Source organism: Ceratina calcarata, unplaced genomic scaffold (genome assembly GCF_001652005.2).
Source record: "Ceratina calcarata isolate Rehan_Ccalc_2016 unplaced genomic scaffold, ASM165200v1 scaffold369.2, whole genome shotgun sequence".
Taxonomy (NCBI): domain Eukaryota; kingdom Metazoa; phylum Arthropoda; class Insecta; order Hymenoptera; family Apidae; genus Ceratina; species Ceratina calcarata.
Genome location: NW_017160008.1, coordinates 418,619 through 431,960, shown reverse-complemented (window position 1 = coordinate 431,960; position 13,342 = coordinate 418,619). Strand labels below are relative to the sequence as shown.

Below are 13,342 nucleotides of genomic sequence, written 5' to 3'. Positions count from 1 at the left end.
TGTGTGTGTGTGACTGAGGTTTGTAATTTAATGGAACGTTCCTGAGATCGGACCTGTGTAAGTTTGCCTTAACTAGAAGTGAGCACGATCGTGCACGTGCGACATTCAGACGGAAATCTTGAACGCAGCGAAGGACGACGCAGGGAGAATACGAATACCCGGATTGACCCGGCGAATTCTTCTAATTTTATATTAAATCCGACCGGTTTACGTTTCAAGCCGTCGACTGTGAAAGCGGCTTGATTATTTCGAACGCGAAACAATCGGTCGTAATAGAAACGCGGGCAGGAATAAAAAGAAAAGGCGAGGGCCGGGCGAGAGGAGAGGGAAAGTACGGCGTTAAAGGCGGCAGCTACGTGACGGTACCCGGTGAATTCTTCTTTGTTTTCCGGGTGCTTGTCTTTTCAACGGAATGAACGAATCCTCTCTGCTCCAAGACTTTCTTTCTCTCCTTCTATCTGCCGAGATCTCTTTTTCGCTCGTACATCGCGGCAACGAACAAATTAGACTCGAAAAGAAATTATTCTTCTCTGCCGTATACACGGTTCTACACAGATGCAACGTTTATTTCGCAATCGTTCAGTTGAGTACAAATTGGAACAGTGAATATCGAACCTTCTAATCTTAAAGTACTGAATGTAATTTCTTTAAGAACGTTTTATAACTTGTATTTAAAGATTAAGTCCATGTTTCGTGGCCTCGTCTTCGAACTTCACTTTGTACTCGCCGGTAGGGTCGTACTTCTTCGCCAGTTTCTCCCATAATTGTGGCCGCTGGAAAAACCAGATCAGATCATTATACAGTCAAGAATCCTCATTCTGGAATAGCAAACGCTTAAAAACGAGGTGATCGTGCTTCATAATAATAATTAAGGCTACGGTAACGAAGCGGGGAGACAAAAGTGTCAACAAAGTGAATCGGTGCTTCGTAGGTTCAATTAAAAGTTGGCGAGAGAGTTAAATCGTTCGTTGGCGAGTTTGATAAACAAGAAGCGCCTCCCCCGACAGTCGAGGATATTTTCTTCAAAACTCTCTCGCCGTCCCTTTTTTCTCCGCTCCGCGTTGAAAAAAGCTTCCTTCGGATTTCCATTTCTGCCCGTGAAATTTCGAAACTCGGCTAAGAAGAGTTCGTAACTCGTCCACTTCCATCTCCGCCTCGTAAACTTCGTAATTCGCATTTACATCCCTTTGTACATCACTCGGGGAAATAGTAACAGTAAATTAATCTATAGATCCTCTGGTTACGTTCCATACACATTTCAACTAACTTCAGAGAATTCAATTCACTTCAATCCAGTAATTCAAAATGTTTTTTTTATCTTTACATCTTTACCTACATTTGAAATATACTGTGGCGAGCCAAGGTTTGAGACGTGAAAGTTGAACCAGTTTCGATCAATTCGTGATCGGTAAGTATAATACCCGTTTAATTATAGAGAAGTGAACGTACCTTGTTAATCAGGAACCGGACGACCTTCTCGGTGGCCTCTTTCTGCTTCTCACTGCATTTGCTGCAATCGGTCGCCAAAGCGTCGGGCAGGTTCTCTGAAATCAACGAGGAAATAATTTTGAATATCGTTACGCGCCTACAATATCTGCGCGCCGACGTTTTTTTCCCCTCTCTCTCTCTCTCTCTCTCTCTCTCTCTCTCGTTTGCTCTCGATCCGGTTCCGGGTCTATTTACGTTTCGTTGAACGAGGAAGTTCCTCTGATTCGAACTTGCCTCGTTCGTCTCGAGGTTGCGGCTCGCAGTTGCAGTTGCTAACGATAAAGGTCTGATAAGATGCATCACTTGCAGGAGAAAAGGTAATTGGCGAACTCTCGTAGTTAGCTACGTTCTTTTTCAACTCTCGCTTTTCGAGATAGATACCCACGGTTGCGGAGAAGTTCCAACGATAAGGAACTTCCGGGTAATCTGTTGACTGATGATAGGGTAATTAGGGAACGGAGATGTCGTATTCGATGTCGGAACAAGAAAGGAATGAGGGTAAAGGATAGTGAAATACGCTGTAAAATGAAGTGTGCAATTGAATCAGCGTCAAACTGCTTTAACCAATGTAAATGTTATAAATACAAAAAGGGCTCATGCATTGCAAATATTCCGTGAATCCGCAGAAATAGAAGACGGTAAACAATCTCCTCGTCGTTGTTGCCACGGGAAGGCGGAAAATATGATGGAGCGCTTTTAAATAGGTTACGCGAGCAACCTTATTTATACCGGTTTGAAGTAACTCTCGAGCGAGCTCTCGTTCCCACCTAATCAACAGCACCTTGGGGAAAACTTGGGGAGAGGTTAAGAAGGGAAGCGCGTCTTGGAAATGAGATCAAGAATTTTCCAAAGTGATCATGAACGTAGTGAACTTTTCGGACTGAATTTCAGCAAAACCGTGCTAATTGCAATCGGTACTTCAATCACGTCTGATTGGAGCAATATGACTCCCCTTAAATTCAATGGAAGGGATCATCGATTCCAAAATTCGATCAATGATGAAAATAATTTCTTCTGGCTATACTTGTTAGTTCTACCCTCCTCGAGTAGGAAATATAAGAGTGAATAATGGGTATCATAAAGGGTCGTTGAACCGACTGTCAGACGTTTACCCAGCTATAAGAGGGAAAGGAATTGCAGTTGTAAGGAGGCCTTTCGATGAACCTTGATCGAGGAGTCGAGCTAGGAAGAAAGGGGGCCATTATAATATTTTCCATATGGCGTCCTCGATGGCCGATCGTAGTCGAGTTCCTTCACCAGGCCAACTTCATAACCTACGTTATTCTTGCGAATATAAGGGAAAAGGACTGGTTCATTGTACGGCTTTTTTTCGCCGGATATCATTTCCACCGGCTGCGCTTGCCCATCGTTCCTGAATTTCCGAGACAAGAAACCTGTTACCATGATAAAACCAGCTCCGCGATTCGGGAGAATATAAAAAGAAACGGTTGAGGAAAATCTGTCTCGATCAATCGATACGAGTTGACGTTTCGTGTAACACGAGAGCTTAACTTGAAATACGTTCACCGATTATCCGTTCACGTCGTAACGTGTAAGTACTTGATCGCGAAATTTCTTTCATATGAACTCCACTTAGTCAAACTGATGTAAACTAGTTGGTGAAATTCATTAAATTAATCTGCGAACTTCTATTATTTGAATGAAGAGTAATGGATCTTCTATTATGTGAACGTCCTAGTTATGCGAGCTTACTTATCTGACGATTAGTTTGTATTAAGGACGGTCTACCGTACGGCAAACCAGAAGATACGATACTATGAATCCATGTAGTAAAAACGAGAAAGAAATTATTTAATGTCGTTTTTTGGTACTTCATGAACGAAGGCATTCTGTATTGGCAATGATCCACACAGGCAACGAAAATTATTCACTTTGAGATAAGACTTTCCCGCAGAAATTGATGGACAGCAAGATCAGAAGTAAACTCCTAATGAAGCTGTTACATAAATGCAAACACTTCAACCAGGTGGCAACCGTTTGAGCCTTTATCGGAGCATCGCAACCTGTTGGCTGTCGCAGTTTTTAATCCAAATACCTCTTGAAAGTACGCCAAAATTCGACGGAGATCACCCGATAGTGATATTATCTCGTTTGTCAATTTTCTTATCACTTCGACAAAAACCTGTGCACTGAGGAATGGATTCCAGGACATTGTTGGTCAAGTTTTCATATCTCTTTCTCATCTCGCATACAACCTTCAAGGAGACGTGACTGAAAACGTAAGAAACGCGAAATCCCGGAAGGACGTTTAACGACTTTTGAAAAAGTTTAACCAACGTGGTAAGCAGTGGCTCTCTCGGGGACTATTTTCAAATAAAATAAGAGAACGTGCTTGAAACCTGTTTCTTATACTACAAAGCAAATTTTATTATCAAAAACGATTCGCAAAGAGGATTTAACCAAGATTCAAAATGATACGATCCGAATAATAGATAAGATCGATCGTTATATTTTATAGAATAGCTCTTGCATGGAAATGAGATAACAAAAATCGTGAAGCAGCTAAAAGGTGGGTAACGCAATTCTCTCCGCGAAACTGAGATCGATCGCGATCGCGATTGAAGTTGTTGGCAAAAGCTGCGGTGTTGCAGTGCGCTCTTCCTTTTTCGGCCCAGTTCCTCGACTTTGACCACGGAACCCTTGTCGAACGTTTGACAGCGTTACACCGCGCGCAATCCGCAGAACTTTCCATCAACCACGTTCGACCAGCGACACGTTCGGCTGGTAAAGGAAGCCTACGAGGGGTACCGGAAGTGCAGCTGTGCACCGTACACGGCCGACGCTCGCGACCGATAGTGGAAAGAGAATATAGGAAACGAGGGACGAGAACGACAAGAAGAAATAGGTAGCGGCGGGCATTGCTTATTGGATTTCAGGGCCAGAGGTCCCCTAAGACCAAGTAACGGAGCACAGCGTTAAGGTGTACGTGATAAAACACAAGTCGCGTCTCGACTCGACGTGGGAAGGGCGGCTAGATTAAAGCCGAGATCTGTGGAATAGAAAAATACGACGGGATATTTGCCCCTGCTAGTTTCTTACTCCGATTTATTCCGCGACAAATACCGTCTTCCTCTATCCGTCTAGCGACTGTTTAATTTCAATGATAAAGATTCTTTTAATGTTGTATGAGCCGTAAGATCTCTGTCAAAAGTTTGACATGTAATAAAATGCTGTCTCCACTATTTGAAGCATTGAACTTTTAGAAAAAATGATAATTATAAAAGAGTTAGGTTTATAAAATCGTTCGACCTGTTTTTCTTGGTCATAAGGAATGTTTAACGCATAATTTCTAATATTCTAATATACAATTTTAACATTCTTTGATTGGACTGTACGTGATTTGCGACTGTCTACATTCTCTACAAATCCTATAATTCTGTCTAGCAATTATTTAATTCCAACGATACGGATTAAGTAATAAAAGTGAGATAACAAATGCAGGGTATCACCATTCAAATGACAATGAGTAAATCAATCCTATTGATTATTGGAGTGTAAAATCTTAGTATTCTTTACATTAACAGATTAGATCGATCAGCAATGTTACGTAGAATCCCTTAGTGGTACTCACTTTTAAGCTCTTTACCATCGGCCGTGCAGCTCCCCTGTTCAAGTAGACAGTTTACATAGTTGTTCAGCAGACGGTCGCTCTTCAGGATCTGATCCAAGTCGATGTTGTCGTATTTGGTAGTGTACTTATCGTCTGCCAGGGCGCAGACCACCAAGACGAGGAAAACAACCGCGACCTAGATCCGGGACGGAAAAGCGGAAGTCTTTTATAAAGTGGTACACTATATTCCGGGGGAGATAAAACGCAAAGCGCAACGCGATACCGTAACCCTTCGACCCTCCCGCATTTACCGTTCTCGTTTTTCCTTCAGCCTCGTTCTCTCGCGATCGAAGTTACAATCAAGTAATAACAGAAACTCGTGCACTCGAAGAACGTTTATCGCGGCGATGGATATCGCCAACTTTTCGGATATATCAGCTCGGTCAATAACGTTTTTCTATTCGTTGGCTCATCGTCAGATTAGGAGGCATTCGCGAAACAAGTTTTTGGACTATTTCCATTTTGTTGAAATGAAAGCATAGCATACGCTCGGTCTCGTAATTTTAAAACCAATCAACGATTTCCGATTCGAAACGAATTTTGTTTTACATCAAACCAATATGCAATTTAGCATTGGGTAGATACGTGTACTCGAATATAAATACAGCAACAGAACGTTGACGTCATAATCATCCTTAAAAAGGACGGGGACCGTTCGAACAAGTTTATACCTCGACGACGTTTAAATCAAGAATTGTATCGCGGAATTTCTCGAGTTTTTTTCGCGTCAGTTTGTTGGGAAAAAGCGTCGCGTGACTAATGCCTGCGGAATGCTGTAAAGTCACGCGACTCCGCGGGGTTCGGACGGTTTCTAAATATGTTAAAGGCTCGAGGATCGAGGAAGTAGTTCTTCTGGTAACCTTTGGAATTAAAAGCGCTCGCGGCGATTGTTATCGGGACACGGTACAAGCTCCCTTTTAACTTCGCTGAATCGAAAGCGATATCGTAAGTTTTAAAGAAAAGAATTTAGATGGTCGTAGTTCCGTAAGAAATTGTACGGAATCAAGTAAGCAATTTCTGAAAGCGTTTCGAGCCGCGGTGAAACCGCGCGGGGGAGGATGGGAGAGCCGCTGGTAGAAGCCGATCGGGACCGACTCAACGACACGCGAGGAAGTCGCGGGGAACCTGCGTCGACTGTGTATATGTATACTAAGAAATACGAATAACGATGAATTGTCGGCGTGCTGGCCTAGAAAGAATAATTTAGCTCCAACCGAGATTGTCACTTGCAGCAGAGACCTCCTTTATTTCCTCGAAAAATTATATTCGACGCAGGAAAGAGTGAAAGGAGAGAGAGAGAGAGAGAGAGAGAGAGAGATGGAATCATGAAAACCAGTTCGACGTTTTGGAAAGTACGACTGTTCCACGGTGGAATGAAAGCGGTTAACCGATTGCAATCCATTTTAGAAAATAATACATTCGTTTAAAAAAAACGATGAACCAAACAAATAGAAATAATCAACTTTCGTAACTATTTTTTCTCAAACTCGTATACCAATTTAAAAATTCCATTTGGTCGAGTAATTTAAATTGTACGTCGTTTTAGGAATTTCTAAACTTTTCGCTAAAGAAAATATGCGTTTGTACCAAATAATTCTTAAATAAAAATTAAAACTGAATGAAATATTGAGATTTAAAAAAATAGGAATAAATATTATTTTGAAGAGAATCATTTTTGTAAATTATGACCACTTGAGAAAATATAGGATGATGTTTTGGGGGATCGTAAAATATCCCAGCTAGGGACTAGTCCTCATTTAGTCTGCACGGTTAGACGAGCCGACAAACCAGGGAGGATAAATCGGAGGGGTGGTTCGAGTTAGCAAGTAACAGAATAATAGAACATCGTGAATCTGATTGCGGACAGTTAATAGAGCCCTTTAGTAACGCGATCTCACGTTAAGTGGTTCTCTGAACTGATAGTCCCATCGCTTTGCTCCAAGTTCAGTTAGTATCGAAATTTAATATTCCATTGATCTAACCGAGATCCGGTCTGCATCTAACCTTCTCACTTTAATCCGCAACTTAACGGAAATTTAGCTGGCCAACGCGATGCTCGTAACGAAGGTTCAACCGTCGTGTACCTAAGGCGGCGAACATGCGGAAACCTAGACTTAGGAGACACGACAGAGCTGCTTAGTTCGTGTCCCGATACGCTGCGCACTTAATCCACTACGCGTAGGCCGGATTACCGAACGGCAATTCATGGTTAAAACCGATTCCACGCAACGCGACGCGATAAGGCATCCCGTTTTCTACGCTCCAGATGCACGAATAATGCGACTATCGGTTTGCTCGGACCACCACCGTGCCGCTGGACTATTAAACAGGACAACAAGTTGTCCTTGCTCGTTCCGAATCATGAATCTCCTATAAATCTTGCGATTCGTATGCCTACGCACGCGGGATAACGACTCATGAACGGTGTACACGATAATTCATTCCGATTTTTTGCGAATTAACAGCCAGGCTATCGATAATGATTAGTGTTCGTACGCAAGAAATTAATGTACTATTCAGAATTTCATTATTCAGCAATACAAACTCGGTATGGAGAAATACTTCAATAGAGAACAAAATTCAACAGGGAACAAAATATCTTAAACTCTTCTATTACTTGCAAAATGTACAAACAAGAATAGTTTGCAGTTTAGATAACGAAGATCAAAGTCCTGCGCAACAGCTAGAACTCGTTCTTTCGTAACCGTTCCCCGCGAGATCGTCCTTCTTCATGTTCGTCGAGTCGAGCGTCTGGTAAGAATTTGTCCGTTTCAACCACCGAACCGATTCGTCTCGTCCCGAATAAGCAGATTTCCAAAAGTAAAAGAGAACCGTCTGTGTTAGTTACTCAATTGCATTTCACTCTTTTTCCTCATTTCCCAAACGAGTTCAGTTATACAACTAAATTTTTTTAATCGTATCCCTTTTCTCTTTGTAGCCCGTCAATTATTTTATCTTTACATGCCGAAAAATTTCAATTCGGAATCGGAACTGACTTTCCCTTTCAACGATAAATCTTGTTGTTCAATAAAAATTACTGTCGATCGCAAATGCTCACCTTGGTCTTTTAGACTCTTTTAAAGGAACGCAACTCGGCAATTACAGAATTGGTGTCAACGCAGCTGCACGTACGACGTACGCGTGCATACATACGTCGGTAAATGCGTAAATCCCATGACGCAATCGCGGGGAATGCCTCCTAACGCCTTTCACTCTCTCGCAAATAAATTTCACCTCAGCCCCGGACACTCTTTTTTCATTTTTTTTTCTCTTTTGCAAAAATACTCTCACGCGGGCTGGCGTGCGCCCCATCGTCCCGCGAGTGTGAAAAATGTTACCTCGCACGTGTCCCACAATTACTAATTCAAAGGAAACAACTTTTTCAAACATCACGAGGATGCCGAGTTTCTTACGCGATACACTATGCAATAATTTTAGATTAATAGTCGTACGTATTACCGGCAAAGTCCAACGTCTCTGCGAAGGAAAAAAACGCACATTCCTATTCATATATCTTAACGAAAGACGTTTTTATAAAAAAAAAAACTGCATACTAAACTTGTCAATCACGTTACATCATTCGATCATCGTATGACGACAGCATTTAATATGAAAATCATTTCTTCAAATTGGTAATAAATGTAATATGAGCATATACTAATTTGAAATTAAAGTGGAAATACAAGTCGCTTAATAATCACGACCGAATTAACCGACAATTTTTGAATCGTCACACAATTAACTCCAACACTGATTAAACTGGCAACGCGCCGATATTTAGCGAGACGCGTTATCCGCGTTAATTTTCGACAATTAACGAACTCGGCAATGGTGTCCTCTAATTAGGCGCGGATCAAAAGCGCGTTAATCAAGAATCGAACGGACAATTGGAATGCAGCAACACCGAAATGGCAGTCGGGCGACTGCTCGAATCCAGTTTCTTATCACGCGCGTTCGTCGCACGGCCAGGCACCGGCAAAACTCGGAACATGTTCTTGCATACAATACGCGCGACTAGCATCCCGAATTTTTCGTATTCCTTCTCGCGCCACTGAGAAAACACTGCCGGAACGCGCGTGAAATTCATTTACGATTGCGTTCGCTCGCGATGTAAGTATCTCGTGCAGTCCTAAATCTGAATCGAAAACAGGTAGTTCTTAAAAATGCGACTATCGTGTTTTACATTCTCTTCGGCATGTCATTGAAGAGAATTATTTTAAGAACTGCATATGCTATACCAAATAATTCTGAAAATCAATAGGAATATCTAGGCTGTGGTTCATGCAAATTCCTCTTTTTATAAACGAAATTAAAGAATCAAAGTGTATATAAACATTTGGTTTCTCTAAATATTATAAATTTTATTTTACTTCGGATATTTTGTATTTAGTTACATATTACTGCATGTTATGTCTCTTTAAATTGTTGAAAATTCAGTAATACGTAATGAAACGCTGACTCGAGGAAAGCGAATGTTTTTGTCACACAAAATCCACAAGGTAACAACTGATGTGTCAATGTTTGTACAAACCTGAAGAACCGACTTAACACATGAGCTCGAGTGAGAACTTGGCGACGTTAGTAACCGTAGAGCAGTCGTTGAAATAAAATCTTGTCTGGTTTCAAAAAAAGACTGCCTGACTCGATTAAGGATGTATAGGCTATACATATACTTAAACAATGCTGGCATGTTGAATTTGTTATTACAGATTCCTATTACTATTAAAAATCTAAAATTATAGTGATTTCAAATTTTTTATAGGTAATAGTATCACCTACAACTTATANCCATTTCGACGGTGGATCGGTCGGATTTTGTCAACATCAATAAAATGCCAAATAATCATACTTAACTCATTAAATATCGAAATTAGAAGAAAAGTGCACTATTTTTAATGATAGGAAATGCGTTTTTCTAAGGTACATAAACTTTTGGTGTTGACTATATAGCCAATACATCCTTAATTCAGTTTGAATATCCGATATACACGCATGGAAACGAGCAGTTATTACGTTATCGATTTTGTTAGAATCAATTTATGGACTTAATAATTTAGCTCGTCAGCAAACATCTGTCGCTGGAAAAGTTCACTAAAAACTGCTCGACAACTACTAGTTATAGATAGTTTACAGTGACTCGAACGCGCAGAGAAGTTAATTTGATTAACCCTCGATCATTTTAAATACTCTAGGCTGGAGTTTAACGATTTTTATCTAGAAAGAAGGGAAGAGGAGAAAATTGTTCGTGAATGTTGTTGAATGTGAATTCGTTGTACAATTCAAAGTTACTTGATAAATCAATAAATTTGAGGACGAAATGACGACGCGCTGTTGGTTAAAAAGGTTTCACGAGTACGTTTTATTCTCCTTAAGTAGAATTTGCACGGCTCGCTTTGAATTACAATCACCTTAATCGGCGCGGTGTCTCCAATCCAAACCAGAGCACGTGGATAGTGCACGTTACGTTGATGTAAAAATGTTCACACGTGTTCGCCTCGCTTTCAATTTCACTGAACGATACATCCTTTGAATCTGGACGTTCAATAGAATCGACCGATCCGCATTGTTTACTTGACTCTCTCAGTTTTTTTTACGTCGAACGCATTGTTCGACCAAATTGAACCGTGTAAATTCGGTTTTACGTGCCGTGCGACGCGTCTAGCTGAATTTTGCGGGGTGAAACGAACTTGAGGAAAGGTTCACAGGCGGCGGAGCTCGGCGCGGCGGCGGCGGGACGTGTCCCGAATTTAAGCAGGCGTGTTTTCACAAATTAGATGTAGCCAGCCTCCGTGTCGTGTACTTCAGGAAGCGATCTTCGATGCGTCGCGCCCGGTAATCTTCCTCCGCCCGCATTAGTAACTCGAGCGGACGCGCTGCGTGGAAACTTAATGAGCCGCGAAAGACGTTGAACCTCTTCTTGTAATTATACGTAGCGTTAAATAGTTTCGCGCGGTGTTAATCGGGCACGACCGTGATCGCTAGCGACGTTCGAGTTATATACGAGCTCTCGTTTCTGGGTACTCCGCCAAGCGTTTTTCCCATCTGCGACTTCGTTCGCCGGACGTTGGAAAATCGTTCGCGTACGTGAAACTGGGTAACGCTCTTACGTAGAGAAATTACGCAACGACGAGGGTGTACCGACTTGTTAAAGAAAAATGCCCACTAGACTCGCGGACGCGGAAGTGCATTAAATTTACATTTGAATTAAAAGACACAAGGCGGCAAACGCTCTTTCGCAAAGGTTAATCAAGTCCCAGAGGGGATGAAAAAAAGCTATAGAACAAAGTGTACCCGGCCCGGACGACGGGTAAAAAACAAGAAGGATAATGGGAAACTAACGAAGAAGGAGAGAGCAGAAAGGTGAAAGGAAAAAGTAGCGCTCACCTTCATGTTGGCAGCTTGTGTGTCTGACAGGAGAACGAAGTTAAGCGTGACTGATGCCGGCTTCGCCGCCGATCAACGGTTTTATACCCGGCCATTTGCCCAGCCTCCCGAATTCGCCGATTCGGCTTCGTTCCTCTTTCTCGCGGCGCTTTTGCGCGCGTCTGCTCGCCGGGAGGATGGTGGAAATCGGCAATGGAAGGGAAAACTGAACGGAGGTAAACGCGGTCCGCGGTCTTCCGAGAATCACGACGACACGTGCCGGGTTGACGCCGAGGTTGCGAAGTGTCAAACTTTTTCTTTACGAAATATCAATGCTGCTTCTTACGTGAACGGAAATGTCATTCATCATCGTACTTGGGAAAGCTAAGCTAGCGACAAAATCAAGATTTTCACTCTACTCCTCCCGGATGCAGCATTTAACTAATGTGAATATTTAAACTAAACACCTTTTTTTTTTACGATGCACACCGTCGACGTCGACGTAACGATGAACGCGGGCTGTTCTCTTCTTTTCTAAAGCATGCATTATGCAATGTATGGGCAAACGTTGCGTCGGTGCTAATTTTTAACTTAATGAGTAAAATTGTATTACATCGAGAAATAAGACTTCGGGATTCTCGTTACGACACAATGGGAAAAGTAGATCGCTCAGAGTGTGTGGAACGAGATCCGTCACGTTTATGTATCGCATTACATGTATGTACATCATATACATTATCGTTACTTCATAGAGAAGGTAACGCAATACGAATTGTTACATAATTTTATTTTACATGAAGACAATGTATAATGTGTTCAGAGAATAATAATGGAATAGGAAATTCGACGATCAGACCAGATGATGCATTTATTATAATCTCCCAGCAGTTACGTCGCGATTAATTATGGTATACCTTCATTCTCTACGAACGTGCACGATGTATGTATTTTTCACATTAAATAAATGAAAAATCTGTTGGTAAATGGACTGGCATCGTTATGACAAATTAATCATCCACGTTATCGTGATTCTCACTTGACAGTGAAAAACTCAAATATTAACAAGTTGTTACTCGTGAACTGTCTGTCGAAGGTATTAAGTTTTCAGGATTAATGTTTCCCTGGCTAAATTTATTACGAAGTATCGCAACTCTCTCTTCCGTTTATTTCAAGTTCGTGTAACAAGGCTGCCATGGGGAGCGTACAGCCTTCGTGAAACTTCCTGCGTATACACGTTCATTTAATTACGCGTAATAGGATTCTTACGGAGGTGACATTAACTTTTCATAGCTACGCGAGAAGAGGGCCTTCAAACTTGGTTTCTCTAAATATTACACTGTCGACTAATAAGTCAATTACACGGTAGACTATAAAATGATCCCACCGATCGTATCAGCCAGTGACAAAATTAATGCCGCGTCAAAGACAAAAGGCGTATATTATAGAATGCTTTTTTCATGGAGCATTAAAGTACATTAGAAGTATTCCATTTTCTGTGTAACGCGTAACGATCTATTGCTTTGTGTCTCAAATGAAAATGCAAATGCATTAGTCACGGAAATGTCTGAATCATTAAAGGAAGTGAAGATAATGTGCCGTATTTATAATAAATTAAAAGGTTTTCGAATGGTCGCACAGGAAATGCTAAGACCGAACAGTTTTGGAATTTGCATTTACAGTAGATTTTTCTTAGAATCACAGTTATTGATGATTGTACAATTATTTATGCATGAAACGAGGAATTGTTAAGAGGACAGCTAAGTTGTATTAGGTGAATGAATAATCTCGTTTAACACTAGAAAGACTGAAACTTAGTATATACCTATATTGCCCAAAGCAGTCAAAATGACTGCATTGTGA

At 41.3% G+C, this 13,342-nt stretch overlaps 1 protein-coding gene across 1 annotated transcript; it reads right to left on the bottom strand.

The window, feature by feature from the left end:
• Positions 1-526: 526 nt before the first annotated feature.
• Positions 527-11,609, bottom strand: LOC108625733 (ejaculatory bulb-specific protein 3-like). Its single transcript, XM_018025965.2, has 4 exons — positions 11,504-11,609; positions 5,081-5,255; positions 1,450-1,544; positions 527-773 (listed from the first exon to the last, which is right to left on the bottom strand). The coding sequence occupies exons 1-4, from the start codon at positions 11,507-11,509 to the stop codon at positions 672-674; spliced, it is 378 nt and encodes a 125-aa protein (XP_017881454.1). The 5' UTR covers positions 11,510-11,609; the 3' UTR covers positions 527-671.
• Positions 11,610-13,342: the final 1,733 nt, after the last annotated feature.

Bases quoted from the DNA above. Each gene is read 5' to 3' on its own strand.
- LOC108625733 (XM_018025965.2), bottom strand. The intron at 1,545-5,080 runs GTGAGTACCACT...CGTTGATTTCAG, and splicing joins CGATGGTAAAGAGCTTAAAA to AGAACCTGCCCGACGCTTTG. The intron at 774-1,449 runs GTACGTTCACTT...TGGTTTTTCCAG, and splicing joins TCCGGTTCCTGATTAACAAG to CGGCCACAATTATGGGAGAA.